Source organism: Vicugna pacos, chromosome 3 (genome assembly GCF_048564905.1).
Source record: "Vicugna pacos chromosome 3, VicPac4, whole genome shotgun sequence".
NCBI lineage: Eukaryota > Metazoa > Chordata > Mammalia > Artiodactyla > Camelidae > Vicugna > Vicugna pacos.
The window spans coordinates 69,741,110-69,759,439 of record NC_132989.1 but is presented as its reverse complement, the minus strand read 5'-3'; the positions used below and the strand labels follow the sequence as shown (position 1 = coordinate 69,759,439).

The 18,330-nt window shown below is 42.2% G+C and overlaps 3 protein-coding genes and 1 non-coding gene across 7 annotated transcripts in view; 2 read left to right on the top strand and 2 right to left on the bottom strand.

The window, feature by feature from the left end:
- The window catches only part of AGGF1 (angiogenic factor with G-patch and FHA domains 1), a 48,548-nt gene extending 33,966 nt beyond the window's left edge, over window positions 1–14,582 (top strand). Inside the window, exon 15 of the mRNA XM_072958475.1 lies at window positions 14,457–14,582. The gene's annotated coding sequence lies outside the window, so the exon portion shown is untranslated. The remainder of the gene's footprint in view (window positions 1–14,456) is intronic.
- ZBED3 (zinc finger BED-type containing 3) lies at window positions 5,021–17,188 on the bottom strand. 3 transcript variants are annotated; one of them, XM_072958478.1, is made up of 5 exons: window positions 17,065–17,147; window positions 15,038–15,120; window positions 12,071–12,143; window positions 10,423–10,565; window positions 5,021–9,680 (listed from the first exon to the last, which is right to left on the bottom strand). In XM_072958478.1, exon 5 carries the CDS (start codon window positions 9,664–9,666, stop codon window positions 9,028–9,030), a length of 639 nt encoding a protein of 212 aa, XP_072814579.1. In that variant the 5' UTR covers window positions 9,667–9,680; window positions 10,423–10,565; window positions 12,071–12,143; window positions 15,038–15,120; window positions 17,065–17,147; the 3' UTR covers window positions 5,021–9,027. The 3 variants fall into 3 exon arrangements, with proteins under 3 accessions (XP_072814579.1, XP_072814578.1, XP_072814580.1); XM_072958477.1 differs by lacking the exon at window positions 15,038–15,120 and having other exon boundaries at window positions 17,065–17,188; XM_072958479.1 differs by lacking the exons at window positions 12,071–12,143; window positions 15,038–15,120 and having other exon boundaries at window positions 17,065–17,161.
- On the bottom strand, window positions 12,252–12,389 carry LOC116280140 (small nucleolar RNA SNORA47). Its single transcript, XR_004189469.1, has one exon. It is a non-coding gene; the product is annotated as a small nucleolar RNA SNORA47 (small nucleolar RNA).
- Window positions 14,483–18,330, top strand: part of PDE8B (phosphodiesterase 8B) — a 283,401-nt gene continuing 279,553 nt past the window's right edge. For both annotated transcript variants that reach the window (XM_015245637.3, XM_072958471.1), the window contains exon 1: window positions 14,483–14,572. In XM_015245637.3, the coding sequence (XP_015101123.2) occupies window positions 14,483–14,572 (90 nt within the window). The remainder of the gene's footprint in view (window positions 14,573–18,330) is intronic.

The following is an 18,330-nucleotide window of genomic DNA, read 5'->3' as shown; positions in this document are numbered from 1 at the left end:
TTCCAACAAAAAGCTAGCTTTCCTCATCTGTGTTAAAATGCCATGGTGTTTCATTGCCCAGACAGCAAGAGAGGGAGAAGTTGGTGGAATATTATTAAATACATTTAAACATGTCACAGTGTGTTACTTAGCTTCCAATTACTAGTAGACTTCCAAGGCCAGGAAGGTTGCCAGCTCATTCATCTGATCATTACTTACCTTGACCAAAGGCCCAGGAGAATATATACTGAAATAATAAAGCTTTCATTAGCATTTAATGCTTTTCCTTAAAGCCTTCATTTTAATACTATGAAATCAGATTTCAGAGAATGTCATAATTAAGATTTTCATAAAAAGAAACATTTAATACTGTTTAAATATGTAATGACTCCCAGTGCTATCTGAATTCATTCACATCATAAACCGACTAAAATGAGCTTTAATCTCTCCTGCGACCATGCTACCTTTACTTAACCTTAATATACAACACTATCAAGGCCACTTTATGAACCACACACACACACACAATTACATCGCTTTATTATAATTACACCTTATTAGCCAGGAATGTTAATCTGGTTATATTCACCAGACTGGGCTCTGAATAACTGCCAGCTCTTTTAAAAAAATTAACTTTTCCTGGAAAGATGAATATTTGCCAACATTAGGATGTTTTACAGAATGTACCAGAAACTCTGAGAGCTACTCCTACTCTAAGAGTTCCAGAAGTGTTTTAAGCATGGAAGCATTTTTGGAATGATTGTATAGTCTTCAAAGTTGGCTAGTTTGAAGGCAAAAAGTGCTTAGATGGATAAGTTTTGATGCATTTACTTGTGAAATTGGTCAGATTACTTTGTAGTTACAAGTCATACTGAGTTTTGACTAGATACACTTATTTGACAAACCAGGTAAGAAATGTATATTTTGATAGAAAAATAGTTCTGTTATGAAGGAAAATGACTTTGTGTGTGCAGCTTCTCAGGAATCATCCCAGAGAACTTGCTCTTCCTGAAGTCCTTTGGATTGGTTTTGAGCTCCTGTTCAGGTAAATAGGTGAAAAAGAAAGAAGTCATAGTTACTGAGTTTAAACTATGTTAGAATTTGTCTAAATAACATCTTAATTAGTATAACAACTCTGTAAGTTATGTCTTATCCCCATTTTACTGATGAAGAAACTGGATTTCAGAGAGGTTGAGGCTATTGCCAAGGTAGCACCTAACATAGGTGGTTGGAAAGCTTAGATTTTATATTTCAACTTGTGGACTAATCATAACATTTGAGGACTTTTTTTTTTTGAAAGCTTAGATTTTAATTCACATCTGACTTCAAAGGCTCAACCAACTCCTCACGTACACCACCCAGCCTTCCTAGTCAATCAGATCCTAGTCAGCCCACAAATTTACCAATGTTCTCAGAACTACAGAGGCCTCTAATTGCCTCCTAGAGGCACCCTCACCTTCCAAGTATCTTTCTCAGGAAAGTCTATGAGTACTGTCTGCACTGGGCAGAGAGACCAAGATACAAGGAGGAAAGATTTGGACCCCCAGTAAAGTGTTGATTTCTGAGGAAGAGGGTCTCCCCATCAAGCACATGCCTTTCTCACAACCCCCAGACATGGACGAGGCAATATAATGCTGTGATAGGCAGAAAATGTCTGCCACCCCCCCCCCCCCACACACACACCCCAAAGTGTCTACATCCTAATCCCCGGAAACTCAGTACATTACCCAGCAGGGGAGAATTAAGATTGCAGGTAGAGTTAGGTTGCTGCCTAACTGAATTTAAGATAAGGAGCAGGTGCTTTAAATGTGGACGAGGGTGGCAGAGTGGTGCATTGTGAGAAAGACTGGTCTTTGCTGGCCTTGAAGATGGAAGGGGCCACAGCTACAGAATGTGGGCAGCCTCCGAAAGTTGGAAAAGGCAGAAAATGGATTCTCTCCTAGAACCTCTAGAATGGAGCACAGCTCTGCCAACACTTTTGAGAACCACTTCAGACTTCTGACCTGCAGAACTGTAAGATAATAAATTTGTGTTGTGTTTAGCCACTAAGTTTGGGGCAATTTATTACAGAAGCTGTAGGAAACTAATAAAGACTAACCTCATTTACTCTGGGAAAGCTGCATTGCTTACCTCAGCACAAGAACTCTTGGATGGGAAAGAGCCAACATTAACCCAAGCACTTCAGCAAGCACTCAGGCCAGGATACAGAGGTCCTGGCACTGGTGAAGAGGTGGACTGCAAGAGAGTCATGGAAGGATGTGCAACTGTTTGGTCCCAGGTCTAACCAGCATCCTGGATAGAGCTTGAGCCTCCAGTCTGCCACTTACTAGCTATGTGGTCTTTAGCAGGCCACTTCACCTTGGTGAAATGTGGCGCCTCCTTGTAAAACACGGACAGCTTATACCTGTCCTGCCTGCAGGGTGTTGTGAGGGCAAAAAGTATGGTATGGGAGAGCGTGCTCATTACCACATACACATTTTCACTTCTAGGTAGTGAATCATATACAGTTGGTACCTCAGTTCTGTGGAAGAAAATGTGTGATAGACTACTATTTTTTTTTCCATATTGCATTTTATTATTTTTTTTATTGAAGTAGAGTCAGTTACAGTGTGTCAATCTCCGGTGTACAGAACAATGTCCTAGTCATGCATATACATACATATATTTGTTTTCATATTCTTTTTCATTAAAGGTTATTTTAAGATATTGAACATAGTTCTCTGTGCTATATAAAAGAAACTTTTTAAAAATCTATTTTTATATATGGTGGTTAACATTTGTAAATCTCAAACTCCCAAATTTATCCTTTTCCTCTCCCTTTTCCCAGTAACTGTAAGATTGTTTACTATGTCTGCGAGTCTGTTGCAGTTTTGTAGATGAGTTCAGTGTCTTTTTTTTTTAGACTCCACATATAAGTGATCTCATATGGTATTTTTCTTTCTCTTTCTGGTTTACTTCACTTAGAATAATGATCTCCAGGTCCATCCATGTTGCTGCAAATGGCATTATTTTGTTCTTTTTTATAGCTGAGTAGTATTCCTTTGTATAAATATACCACAACTTCTTTATCCAGTCATCTGTCGGTGGACATTTAGGTTGTATCCATGTCTTGGCTATTGTATATAGTACTGCTGTGAATATTGGGGTGCATGTTTCTTTTCGAGTTAGAGTTCCTTCCAGATAAATACCCAGAAGTGGGATCATATGGTAAGTCTATTTTTATTTTTTTGTGGAATCTCCATATTGTTTTCCATAATGGCTGCACCAACTGCATTCCCACCAGAGTGTAGAAGGGTTCCCTTTTCTCCACACCCTCTCCAGCATTTATCACTTGTGGACTTTTGAATGATGGCCATTCTGACTGGTGTGAGATGATACCTCATTATAGTTTTGATTTGCATTTCTCTGATAATTAGTGATATTGAGCATTTTTTCATGTGCCTATTGGCCATTTGTATGTCTTCATTGGAGAATTGCTTGTTTAGGTCTTCTGCCAATTTTTGGATTGGGTATTTGTTTTTTTCTTATTAAGTTGTATGAGATATTTATATATTCTGGAAGTTAAGCCTTTGTCAGTCGCATCATTGGCAAATATTTTTTCCCATTCCGCAGGTTGTCATTTTGTTTTGCTTACGGTTTCTTTTGCTGTGCAAAAGCTTGTAAGTTTAATTAGGTCTCATTTGTTTATTTTTGCTCTTATTTCTGTTGCCTGGGTAGACTGCCCTAGGAGAACATGGCTAAGATTTATGACAGAGAATGTTTTGCCTATATTTTCTTCTATGAGATTTATCGTGTCTTGTCTTATATTTAAGTCTTTAAGCCATTTGGAGTTTATTTTTGTGTATGGAGTAAAGGAGTGTTCTAGCTTCATTTATTTACATGCTGCTATCCAGTTTTCCTAAGACCACTTGCTGAAGAGACTGTCTTTTCTCCATTATATATTCCTGCCTCCTTTGTTGAAGATTAATTGACTGTAGGTCTGTGGGTTTATTTCTGGGCTCTCTGTTCTGTTCCATTGATCCATGTGTCTGTTTTTATGCCAGTACCATGCTGTTTTGATTACTGTAGCTCTGTAGACTACTATTATTTTTAATAATAAGCATGCATATGTGACTTTCAACATCTCAACCTGCAGTTAGCAAGAAAATATGAACAGAGCAACGGATTAACTCAAAGGATAATTGATGTTTCACTGTATTTTATGTGATCGTAGCACGTTAGAGCCGAAGAGGACATTAATGAGCACCTCATCCTTTCTCCAGACAAAGAAGCAGACTTAGGTTGTGGAAAGGTAGGAAGATCCAATCTTTAGAAAGAATTCCCTAATGAGTGTATGGCACCAAAACAAAAGCCCAGTTTTTATGAATTGCTTCCAAGATGTGAAGGACATGGGCAGCTATTTAAAGAAGAAAGTCAGCTCACAGCAAGCCAAGCCCATCGTTTCTCCAGCCTCTAAGGATGACAACTTAAGTGCATAAAGGGCCCGAGCTCTTGGTTGTCATTATTCCATTTTGCCCCCTCCCCTCCTCCCTGCCACGTTTCAACCCCAAAAAGTAACTGATCACTTTACATCATGGCAGGCATTCAGGAGCTGGGTTCAGGGCATTCTGCATCCCATTGCCAGCCACCCACTTTGCCACTGTGTGCATTGCTCTCAAAAGCAGCATCCTGGTGGGGCTATTAGCAAGCCTAGTCTCATACATCAGGGAAGCTCTGCCAGTGTACGCAAGGCATGTCACCATCACCCATTAGCAGTGACAACTCTCATTATAAGCAGACTGTGCCACAGCAAGAGAGGCCGATGCAGTCCCCGGAGCCCATCTCTGTGCTCTCAAATCCCAGCGCTTAGCTGACAGGTTGCCAGCTAAGCCAGTTGGTCCTAATGGCCCTTGTGCTTTGCCAGGTGAGCGGGCAGAACCCTCAAGGCCAAAGAGGCAGAGTATCTGATGAGGAGGCTGGAGCCAGGTAAGCCATCATAGCTACTATCTCCTCATACCGAACAAGGCACTCAGGCTCATTTTTCTCCTGTCAGATGATGGAGGTGGACAGGACAAGGGCTGCCATTTCTTTCTAGGCTTTTCTGGAATTGCAGATTGTACCAGTTTTTGTGTTGGAGGTTTTGTTTATTTTAAATAAGGAAGCTGAATGCTGATAGGATTTTTCATTTGCAAAATGTAAGTAACTTTATTTTTTATTTTAAGAGTAGTTTATGCTTGATATAAAAAAATTACAATACAAAAGTGTAAAAAAGTGTGTAACTTCCACAACCAGCGCTAAGTCATCAGTCAGGCTAATTGGTTTCCCCATACCCTGAACAAGCTATGTTAGCCATCTTTCTTGAGGGGGCAGTTAAGACTGTAAAAGTCAAATCTTTGCTTATTTTAATGGTTCTAACAACTGGTGAAAATGAAGGGTAGCATCAGTAATTTTTTGTTTCCTTCCAAAAAGTCCAGATTCAGGTCTTACAGCCCAACTTACAGATCCACATGAAGAAGTTAAATTCCAATACTTAATAGAAATACCTTGTAGTGTTATATAGGGTAATATAAATATTGCAAGGGACAAAAGAATAAAATACATTAAAATGTTAATAGCAGTCTTACTAAGGCGGCAGAACTTTGGGGGATTGTATTTTTCAGCTGTTCTTCCTAGATTGGGGCATTGCATGTGTGTTACTTGTGTAATGAAAAAAGTAATTTTAAGAAAAGCATTCTTGATAATGACATGCTAGGTGATTGGATTCAAACCAGTCTGCCTAGTAACTGAAACTTATTAAATCTTCATTGACTAAATGGCTTTTAAAAATTATTACTGCTATTTTTGGGCTATTTTTTTCTCTTAGGAATTCTACTCAGATAATTAAAGATAAATGAATAATTACATTAGTAATTTGGGGAAACTCAAAAATCTTTAAAACACTGAGTGGGTTCAATGCCTCAAATATTTACTGAGCAACTGTTACAGGCAAGGCATTGTGCGAGTAGAAGATGAGTGAACTCCATCCCTGCTCCCAAGGGCTCAGTGTTTGGCAGGAGGTAAGACCCCAGAGCCACATACTAGATGGCCTTTTTAAGGGTTTTGACATACAAAATCCTATGAGAGTCCAGAGAAGTAAAGAGTCATCTCTGAATGGTGAGGAATCCAGGAAAGCTTCATGCAGCCAAGTTGAATTTGAGCTTGGTCTTTGAAAATGGATGGGATTTTTCATATTCAGAGATTGAAGGGGCTTTTTAAGTAGAGGAAAGGCAAACAGAGGCACAAGGGTGCCAAGATCAGGACACATCAGAAGAACAAGGAGACCATTTTGTATACAGCATGTGTAGGGGAGGAACAAATAAGACTGGCCTGGAGGTGAAGAAGACTTGGATGTGAGGCCACAAGGTCAAAGCCAGTAGATGATGGGTGATTGTGGGTCCTTTGAGCAGAGAATAATCATTGTTGGCCTAGGACTGTTCCTTTGGCCAACTTGAGTGTCAGGTGGGGGACAGTATGGGAAGACAAGGATGGGAAGATGAATCCCAGGTGAATGATAAATGGGGCCTGAGCTTGGCAGGTGGCATCAGAAGAAAGACAGGTGTGATAATTTGTAAAAATAGACGCAGTAGCCTAAGATTCAACGAGACTAGTGTTCAAATCCAACCCTGCCTTGACATTACTTAGCTCCACTGAGCCTGTCTCTTCCTCTACAAAATGTGCATAAGCGTAATTAAGGGTTTGCCACATGGTAGGCAGTTATTCTTGTAAAGCGTCTTTCAGCACAGCTCTGGCACAGTGAATGCTCAGTACATATTAATGTCATGGATGGTATTACCTGGAGTTGGAGCTAGAAAGAAAACAGGTGTCAGCTCGGTGACTGAGTAACAAGAGAGACCATACAGCAGCTAGGAGCATGGCATTTGGAGGTCGAGACTGGATTTGGATCCCAACTCTACTATTTACAACCGTAATCTTGTACAAGCTACCTAACCCTTCTCTCGGTTTCCTGAGCTGTGAAATGGGAATAGTATTAATACCCCGCAAGGAACTGCTAAGGAAATAAAGTGAAATAATACATGTAGATGCACCTGATACATGTAGATGTACCTGATACATTTTAAGAGCCCAGTAATTTTTAGTTATTGGATGAGGGCTGGGGCTGCAGAATTGAATAGATTTACCCCTTCCATCTGCAGTGGCAGGATACGTAAGTAGAGGGGGAGATGTGCTACAGGGGATTGGACATGGACAGACTGGGAAGAACACTCAGGCTGAAGGTAGTCAGGAGTCGCTGGCACAGAGGTGATAATTGTAGCTCTGTAGGTAGATGAGTCAAGAATGAGTACATAAATTGGCCAAAGGAAACAATTAGATAAATCCAGAATACAGGACAGTCTATATAACAGATGGCTGGGACTCTCTCAAAAGTGTCATGGGACAAAATAGTAAGGGGGCTATTCTAGACTAAGAGAAACTCCCATTACAATCAAAAGTAAGGTATGAATCCTGTTTCATGCATTACTGGTTCCTGTTTTTTAGAAAAGATAAAAAGATACTCTTGGGACAATTAGGGAATTTTGATTAAGGACTCTATATTAGAGGCTATTGGGATAAACATGCTGAAATATTTAGAGATGAAATGCCATGCCTGTTTGGGGTGGATGGAAGAAAAATAAATATGGCAAAATGTTATCAGCTGCTTAACTGGAGGATATATGTGGGTATTCATTGTATTAGCTCTCCAGCTTTTTCTGGATTCTTGAAAATTTTCAAATTCTCAGAAAAATAAGGAAAAAAGAGACCTGAAGAAAAATTATTTGGGAACCCGTCTACATCAGGAAAAGGAATTCTCTGGACGAAAGGCAAGTTCCATCTACCAAAGGAGAAATTTCAAGAAGGGAGAGAATAAGCAAAGTGAAGGCTGAAAAGAAATCATCATATTCAGCCGCTGGGAGACTGTAATGGCTTCTTAAAGGTCCAGTGTAGCATGGAAAGCTGACCACGAGTGAAGGGGTAAGGGATGCAGAGGAAGTACAGGCAGCAAGGACTGCTCCACACTCCTTGTTTGCATGGTATTCAGTTGGGAGCATCCAGGCTGGGGAAGTCTTTCTTTTCAGTACAAGGGAGACTAGGCTATTGCTAAGAGGAAGAGTCTGAAGAAAGGGAGAGGAGGAGACAGGAAAAGGCCCAATAAAGGTGGAAGAGGAAAACAGGAGAGAGAAGTGGCCTCCGATGGGAGGGATGCCTTCTCCTTTGGCCTGGGAACAAGGACTGTGGAGATGCTGGGAAGGAAGCTTCTGCCTAACAAGGAGGGATGAGGTCATGTCTTGCTAATAAGGTGACAGAAGGAGTAAGGCAGATAAGCAGGGAAATTTACCACAGTTGCCACTGGGTCTGAAACGGGAAAGATGGCGGAGGCAAGATAGGGTGCACTTGGTACTGTCAGGCAAGCTGGGGAGGGGAGTAAAAAGGTGTTCTCCGGGACTGCCTTTATAAGGCACAAGAAAAGACAGGGTAGTGACCAGTCATGGAACCTCAACAGCCTACTGTTCAGAACTTGATGCTAGGCAAAGACTACTCATCAAAGATTTACTAAAGTAATAAGTAAACTCTTTTTGGGTAAAAATGCTTTATCCTCATTTCCGTGCACCCTCCACCCTGGGTTGCCCCGGCTGGTGTAAAGGCACACAGTGTGATAGTCTTTGGTGTGTAAGGAAACTTCTGTCCTTTCAAAGTCACTAGGTACAAAGTGGACATGACTCCGGGTGATCTAGGTTCACGGGGCTGTTGTAGCTCTCATTCCAAAGGCAGTCAGAGGAAAACCACGCCCTGCACGGATGTCACTGAAGGCCACCAGCAAAGAAGACCGCTGCAGCTGCACTCCCAGGCACCCCAGAGCACCACAAGGAGTTAGTGATTTTGGGTTCTGCTCTGGCTTCCAGAGTGCTTCTCAAAGCCCCGCATTTGGCGATCTCCATTCGACAGGGCGGCAACGGGCCTGAGATCCCGCTCGCGGGTCCGCGGACCACACTTGCAGTAGGCTGGCCTGGTGGGGATGGAAGTTGCCAAAACCTACAGGAGGACCTTCGTGATGACGTAGCCGTCCCTGTCCCCCTCAGGCTCCTCTTTGAGCGGAGCGCAAAGCCCGGCCGACGCCAAGGCCAAGGCGCCCTCGCGCCGGCTCACTTCCCGCAGCCGCGCCTGCAGCGCCTCCCTCTCGGCCTGCAGTTCCCGGCGCGCCTGGGCCGCCGCGCGCTCCTCCTCCTGCAGCGCCCGCCGCCTCCGCTCCAGGGCGCGCTCGCCCTGCTCTAGGGCCGCCTCGCGCCGCGCCAGCTCGCGCTCCCGCAGGCTCCCGCGCACGGCCAGCGCGCCCATCTGCTCCAGCAGGCGCGCCCAGTCGCCCTCCGCGGCCGCGGCGGGGCCGGGGGCGGCGGGCGGCGAGCGGCGGGCGGCGCTCTCCTCCAGCTCCCGTCGGTGCGCGCTCTTCAGGTGTTTCCACAGCGCCGGGGTGCCCGCGTGCCAGCCCGGGCCGCGGCCCACCTGTTCCCCGCACAGCCGGCAGGTGGCCCGGGGGCCCGACGCGTGGCCCAGGCGCGCCGGCGCCAGGTGGAAGTACCCCCACGCCTCGGAGTACGGTGCCCCCAGGCGGCCCGCGGCCCCGTCCGGCCCGCCGCTCTCTTCCATGGTCGAGGCCGGCTCGTCGCACCTCATTCTCCGTGCAGCGCCTGTGCACCGAGGGAGACCGGGGTAAGACGACCACAAAACTACACGCGCACCCGACACACACGCCCCGACACACAACTTCTAGGACTAGAGTTAGCCTGTGAAGAAACCACGCCTCCCTCTTACCACAGGTAAAAATCCTGTGGTTAGTTTGCGTAGATACTTGCGTGTCTTTCTCAGTGTGTGCTACTAACTGTTGATTCCCCAGGAGAGGGAAATGCTAAAAATGTTTAGTCTCTCTTTCCTTAGCTAGGAATTATCTTCGAAATTCATTGGGTCCTCAGCTACTAAATACTGAGACAAAAATTGGGAAGCCAAGCATCTGATAAGAATAAGCTAAGTTAGTGCCGTATGTACATATGAGTTTTAACTAGTATCCTTTGAGGTCTTAAAAAAACAAAACAAAACTGTCTTTTCTGAATAAGAGCAAGGCTTCCTGTTGAATTCTTCTCACGGTGTTGCAGAAGGAAGGAGCTTTGGGAAGGAGTGGGGGGGGTAAGTTTTAGGAATGAAAATTTTGTTTCATAGACTTTAGGGATGAAAGTGCCAGGGCCGAGCAGCCTTTTAAAATTAGATTTCGAGGAGAGAACTTGTTCCAACATTAAAAAAAAAAAACTTTGTTTTTGTGATTTTAAAAACAATGTGCTGATGAGAAAATTGTCAGTCCTAAAAACTCTTCAAATGTTCTTAAAATATACACATTTAGGAAACAGCAATATCCAAAGCAGCCTTCTAAACTTTTACCTTCAAATTAGATGATGGGCCATGTCCTGAGGGCCTTGGGGGGTGGGGATCTCTGTCACTGCCTCAGAGTTTCCAGCCAACCCAAGTTCTCAGGTAGGAACACTGCAGTGTGACTTCTGAGTTCTGTAGAGCCATCAGCAGTGCTAGGAGAAAAATTCAGAGGGCAGGCAGCAGAGTAAAAGGAATTCAACGAAATAGCTTTAAAGGTAGATACTAGAAATACTGGCTAGTGCTATGTCCCTCCGGTGTTCACTATTCTGACCTTCTTATAGGTGCCTCAGTCATAAAGTTAGTTTCCTATATGGCTCATTCCAACTAAATGGCCCTCTCTATGTATTAGCAAGATAAAAAAAACTTGGTCAGTTCTTTTAATGAAGGAAGAAAAATAGAAGTAATAGCTGCCTGCTTTGTCCAACAAATATCTGTAGTTAAAGGGATCTAAGCACAACCCAGTGACTATCACTGCCAAGTCCTTTCTAGTAAGAAAACGTTTCCCACTGTGATAACCTGTCAAACGAGGGGGAATAGAAAAAGTGAAGTTTCTTCTTTAAAAAATAACTTCACAAAAGGTCAAAGTGTGATTCTAGACAAATGTGCTTTGAAAGTTTAAAAATAATAGTAAGAGACAGAATTGGAGCTCTTCTGAGAACTTATTTCAGGGGGAAGATTCAAGCCAAGGTGGGGGGAAAACGCACAGTGAGATAGCCAGTGTCCTGCTGTCAGGTTTTGAACCAGCAGCAGGGGAGATAATGAAGTTCCAGAATCTCTCTTATTAAAGGCAACTAGGAATGACTGAAGACAAAGATGAGAACAGGAAAAATAAGTTTCTGCAATAGTATTTAGTGTTTAGTAATTCAGTTGCTAATAGTCTTGTTACAGATGCGTCACAATCTTCTAAACCTCATTATTCTTCCCACCAAGGAAGTCCACTTGAGATCAGGCAGGACATTTAACAGAGCTCTCAAATTTTAAAATAAAGAACGAATTTACCAGAATCATCAAACAAGATAAGTACCAGTCTTCTTCTAACTAAAGAAATAGCTATTTACATATCTTCTGATATCATAGGCATTGATTTGAAATGGTCACTCATGATAATTAGTATAAAAGATCTTTAGAAATGAAAGGCTGTGTTTCCCCCAAGAGATTTATTAAATCCCTAAAGTCCCCAAAGCCAAAGTGGTGGGATGAGTAGGGGGGTTACCGACCACCTTCAAGGTGAACTTTTTTATGGTTAGCAAACATTACGGCTCATAAACAGAACCAGATTTTAGTCTAAAAGATGTTTTTTGTTACCCAACTTTACCTGAATTTTTTTCTACTTTTTTCTTTTTTTTAGAATTCTATTGCTTCTACAATAAGAATCTTATCTTTCTAGAGTGCCTTTTTAAAAAATTACTAGACATACACAAAAGTGGAGAGAATAGTATTATGAGTCTCTATATTTACTTTATAAATGAAAAGAGATTTAAACTTTTTATATAATAGTAAGACCATTGCTTTACATTCTGATACACTCTCTTGAGCTGGGTGTTGAAAATTGTACCTAACCTGCAGACTCTGCTACGCGTGCCAAAAAGTCTAAGAGTAATTATTACTGATGTGCCCCTAAAAGTGCCAGAGGTGACCCATTACTGTCATGCTTTACCTCCCTGGAAGAGGTCTCTGGGTTTCTTCAAAATCTGGGATGACCAGAGGAGTGCCACATCCAGGAGTGCCATCTGTTATAAGACATAAGGTGGCAAGAAGGATAAGAAGCACTGATTTTGATGTCTTAATCCTTTAGAGTCAGTGGAGAGCCTGATCTGAGCCAGGGACAAGCAACACCACAAGTGTCGGCCAGGAGAGTGCTGCCCCTCTGAGGCCAGCAGAGGGGCATCCTCTGTCTTGGCAGGCCTTCGCTCTCGGAGGTCTTAACCGGTGGAAGGCAGCATGGTTCAGAACTGCCTCACCTTCTCAGTCCTCCGACAACAGCCACAGTCTGACTCAATAGAGCCTTCTTTTCAGACTCCATCTCTAAAGAGTGACCTGCAGTAACTGGCCACAAGTCATTCCCAGCAGAGCCTTCCTAGAAGCTCTGCTAAGCAAACCCATTTCAACCATCCCTATGGTGCAGAGGGGGAGAAGCTCCTTGTCATCCACCTGAGCTTGGAAGAGAAAGAAGTCTTCGAATCTTCAGCCACAACCCCGATTCACAGAGAGCTCTTACAAACTGAAAAGAAAAAGATCAACAACCCAACAGAAAAATGGGCAAGAAATAATGAGTAGGCGAATGACCCAAGAGCAAAACCAGATGTCCAGGGAAGTGGTGAAAAGATGCACAACATCACTTATATTCGGGGAAATGCTGTTAAAGTAACAACAAGGTCTCATTTTAGATCCATCAAGACTAACAAAAATGAAGAGGTCTGTCAGGCAAAGCTAGAAGGGGGCAGAGAAAAGAGTATGTTCATGCATTCCTCATGGAGATGTGAAGGCTTTTAGGAAAAGCAATCTGGCTATTTCTATTAATTAAAAATAGATATAATCAGGGATGCCACTCTTGGGAATCTATTCTGCAGAACTAAAAGCATCAATACATTAAGTAACATGTATTAGGATGTTTATCACAGTATCACTTAGAACGGCAAAAAAACTGGAAATGAGGGAATGCCTATCAGTGGTAGAATGGCTGGGTAAATAATGTGTGGTCACCCCAGGGAATATTATGCAGCCATTGAAAAGGATGGATTGGAGCTCTGCCAGATGATCTAGAGGCATTTCTGGAGAAACTGTTTAAGGAGAAAAGCAAGATGCAGGAAACTGTGTATAATTTGATCTCACTCTTACTAATAATATGTAGATCTGTGTGGGATATATCGATAAAAGATTTTGTGTGTGTTGTGTGTGTATGTATATATATATATAAAGAAAAATAAGAAGATACACTATGGGTTGAGAGTGTGGCAGCTGTGAAGGGGGAAGAGGTAGACAAAAGGCAAAGAAAATGGTCCTAAGAAAGCAGGCACGTGATCATGTGTATACATTTAGGTAGAGTATGTATGTGATGGGGTTTCTACATAAATAAAAGAAATTTTATAAAGCAATCCTCAGGCATGTGAGCTCAGGCAGGGGTAGACAGCCTCAACTCTGGAGACTGGAGGGGACACTGCGTTTAGTGAAATGAGCCCCAGCTCACCAAGAGTCTCTACCTCCCCATCTATCAAGGGGAGTGATAAGATTAGCTGTCCCTAATAAACAGGTGGCTGAAATCAGGTAATGCAAATGATGTCACTGCTGGCCTTTCCAGTGCTGTATCAATTTAAGGCAAAACAAAAGGAAGCTCCCAGTATGTACTGTTCAAATGTGTCCACATGAAGATCTTAGTGGCTAAAAGGCAGTGCTGTTTTTCTCTTTAACATGCTGTTAATTAATAAAGGAGGTAGTTTAAGCTGGAAGAATTCTCTTGGGGATTTTTAAATACAAATAGCAAATAAGAAAGAACCAGATCCACCTCCTCACTCCTGACCAAATTTATTTTCACGTCCTCAGCTGATCTTCATGCAAATGAGGTTACTCATCACTCAGGTAGGAGATGACAGGGAGGCCTAGTGAGCTGGAGTCCTGTGAGAGGCATTTCTTTCTCACCAAGTACCCCGCCCCAAACCTAACGTTTGTTGACTGGTATGGTTAGCTAACAATACTAGCTACTATATATAAAACAGATAAATAATAAGTTTATACTGTATAGCACAGGGAACCATATTAATATCTTACAGTAACTCATAATGAAAAAGAATATGAAAATGAATATATATGTATATGTATGACTGAACTATTATGCTGTACACCAGAAATTGACACAGCATTGTAAACTGACTATACTTTAATTTTTAAAAAAAGGAAAAAAAGGAAAAAAAATGAAAAATAAGAGCCCCCTTAGTTGTTCTTAAACAATTTTTACACGACCATAAAGTTGCTAAGGAATGTGATTATTTCATGTCCATTCACTCCACCCACTCTTTCATTCAAACTCTCCTTGTATACCTGCTCAGGGCCAGGCACGTGCTTGCTGCCCAGGATGCCAAGAGAAGCACCACATAGTCCCTGCCCTCTGGAAGCCTGCCATCTGTGGGAGAGATGCTTGAAGATTTTGACACCCATGGCAAAGGTCAGAGCAGGGTTTATTCATGAGGAGTGGGGAGGGGTGGGCTTGGCGGCTCCAACACAAACGTTTATGCAGACACACCTGCTTAAGTATCCTTTCTCTTCCCCACCTTGCTTAGTATCAGACTCTCTAAAACACAGCACTGTTAGTGCTGACTCTAACAAATAAATGTTCCAGGTCTATAGTTGTCTAACTAGGCTTCCAAGCTCATATTCTAAGTAAAATTTCTTGAAGCTAAATAAAAGCACTGCTAGCATGAAATTAATTTAAAAATGGAAATCTTGAGTCCAATTTCAGGGGAAAAAGAATGAAAAAAAGTAGATTTTGGTTATTTCATGGAAGGGGAGAGAGAAGTATTTGATGGTATGATGCCTCTGAGTTGTCCTATGTGAGTTTTATTATGGTATCCACTATCTGGAAGGATGGTAAGTCTAAGCTGGTAGAAGGTAAGACATTCGCATTAATTACCTCTGCATTTGAAGTTCTTTGAAGAAGTTTTATTCTTCTAAAAACTTATCACAGTAAAATCCAGATTCCTCAGTATGATCTCCCTGAATACCGATATAGAGAATAAGGGAAGAGATCAGAACCTGGATGAATAATTTGTGTAAATATGGATGGTTACACACAATGTATGACTCTAACATTGAGAATCATCCTACACACCACCCACAAATGTTAATTTTATTGTTTTATACCTATGCTTGTAGACATACAAAATAGCAGGCAGGCTAAAGGCCAGAGAACCAGACAATGTTCTCAAAAGGAAATAACAGGTGAGTGAAAGCTCTATTTATCCTTCCACAGTCTAGGCTACTCACTTTAGTTGGATTAATCCAGCAGAGTTATAAACAAGTATGTGTAGGTGAGCTTGACTGGATCTTAGGTGAGAAATTCACACTAATGTGAAATCCACACAGACTGGTGTGAAAACACTAAAAACATTTTTATCCACCAGTAACTTTTAATCAAAGCAGAATATAATAATTAAAACAAATAATTAGCCTGACAACTGAGGTATCAGTGAAACCACAATTCATGTTACCTATCCATCTCTGTTGAAATATTAATTTATTGCCATGTATTAATCTATAAACAGATCCAGACAATTAGAAAAATTAGTCTGGAATCACCAGGCTGAAGGCTTAGATGAAATAAAAATGCTTCCAAATTGTAAAGCATTGATACCTGGGTTAGGGAATAAAAGGTTAAGTGTGAAAAAAAAATCTGGAAAAATGTTACAAATGAACTGTATAAAATGTATTGGACCCACAGCCAATTATCTGGTAAATCAGAGATGTTCTCTAAATGTCATAAGCCAAATTTTTAGATACCTCTACCATTAGCTAAAAGGCTGGGAAACATTCTCTCTTTCTCTCTCTCTCTCTTTCTCTCTATTTTTTATTTAATGAAAATTGTGAAGTGTTCTATCCTAAAATGGACCTTTATTTCAGGTCTATGCTATTTTATTTAATATATATGTTCCTAAAAAGAAGGGTGTTGATCTGTTTTTATCTTGTGAAATGCATAATTTAATCTGAATTAGAGGGATTTAAAGCTGCCCTACTTTGAGGGCCTTTTTAACACAAAGATTTTTAAATTAAGAATTACCTAGTTTTGGCTCTTGGTCTTTTCATACATTGTTGTATATTTTTTATTGGCGGTTGCCTCAAGCTATTTTTGGCTAAAAACAGTATATAAATAATTACATTCATGGAAGTACAGAACATGACTACCCTGATTATGCCACTGTATTAAGCTATTTCTGCAGTAGTTTCTCTTAAACACCGTATGTTTGTAGCCTTGACTAATTCAGCAGTTCGGATGGGGGCAGGTATTTTTTTCTTTCAACTTTGCTTGGTAAGGTTTGGGCCGTTTGGTTAGTTTAAGTAGTTGTAGCAAACTGCTCCTGTATGCTCTGGTGGGATCAGAAAATTCCTTTGTCTGAGCACTGTGGGAGTGAAGGTGGGGGAAGGGGTCTTTGTCTGAGTGTCTGGCTTGCATTTGGTGTCTCCCCAAAGTGAATACAATTAGAGAAGGAGTACCCAACCACTGGCCTTGTTAAAGGACTGACTACAACAGGCTGCTTTAATAATGAGAGAGCACATGATTTTCAATATTCCTAAATAACTTTTTTGAAGAGAGACTGTAGAGGAGGAGCAAAAATGAGATGCAGAAAGAAAGCAAACGGGGCCTTTATGCAGAATCCCGGGTCCCAATGCATCTTTTATAATAGACACCCTGACCACGACCAAGGGCACGCCCGGCACCCGGGGCACCAGCAAGTCTGCGGGTCTGCGGTGGCCGGCTTCTCTGCGATCTCCGAGGCCTGGGACTAGTCCCCGGCTCACCTTGCCGCCCCCAGCCCCAGGCAGCCTCCTGTCCCCAGCCCAGCTGGATCCCGGACCCCGGGATCCCGGGCCTCCTGGTGGGCACGCACTGCCTGTATCTTGTACCTCATAGCTCGTATCTCGCATCTCGCAGCCCACACTCACCCCATCACCCCCGAAGAAGCAGGAGGAGAGCTGCGAGCCTGGGATCGCCGATCACCTCCAAGATCCTCGCAGACATTTTGTCCTGTGAGGAAACCTCCGGGCGAGTCCCCCTTAAAGACACAGCGCTCCATTCCTACGGCTGGAGGGAAAGGAGGGGAAGGTAATGCGTGACCTGTAGTTGACAGGGCTGGCGAGTCACTCTCAAACCACTCAGGTCCACAAGCAACAGACTTGTGTTTGCCACGGTTTAAACATGATGCAGTAGTTCAGTGATTTTTAAAACTGGAATTATGAATGTGTATCTTTATATTAATCTTCCAAGACCTGGATTCCTGGGCTTGAGTCTCTGAGTGTAATTTTTATCCTTTCAGATTCAAGGTATGTGATGGCACAAGTTTTTAGGAAAAAATCACCTGAACCAAGGTTTGGACAGATAAAAGTAGGGCTCACTGGTATTCACTAAAACTTAGTTAACATTAGCGTGGTGTATCAGTAAGTTTGTGGTGGATTATGCTGAAGTAACAAACAACCCCTCCAACTCAGTGATTTACAAAAACAAAGATTCATTTCTCAAGCACATTATATCTGCTGCAGGCAGCTTTGGCTCTGCTCTGCTCCACCAGTGTCCTTGATTCCAGGCTCTAGGTTGAAAGATCAGCTTTTTGGGAATATGTTCATCGTGTGCTGGAACCAACTTTGAGGGAGGGGGAGCCCTGATTTGTAGTATTTGCTATTTCCATGATGGATTTCAGGCTACTAACTGTTTAACAAATGGCTTGCCAAGTTTCAGCTCTTATACGCCACTGGCACATGCTGCTCTTAAAACTGAAAACAGCCCCCATGCCCCAATTCTGCTCACATCCTATGGACCAAAGCTAATCACATGACAAAGCCAGCTGTCACCGGTGCCAGAAAGTATAGTCCTCTCCTAAGGAAGCCCTGCCAATCATACGACAATGGGCAGAGATTGTATAATCCTTTTGAAAGAAGCAGAGTAAATAACTGGTTAAAATAATACCTTACGTACTTTGGTTCAAGCAATTTTTTGTAAACCTCATTCTTTCCATAAACTGAAGTTTCAAAGTCCATTAATGGAGTTTCTCCTTACCATTCCAAGAATGGTTTCAGAAGAAGAAACTGATTGAATGTCTTCAAAGGGATAACTTTGCAAGGTGAAGATAACTGTTAGGTTACTACTTTTCTTCTCTCCTGAAAGATGTCCATACTTAACAGCTGTGGACATCTGATTAAAAGAAAAGTATCTAG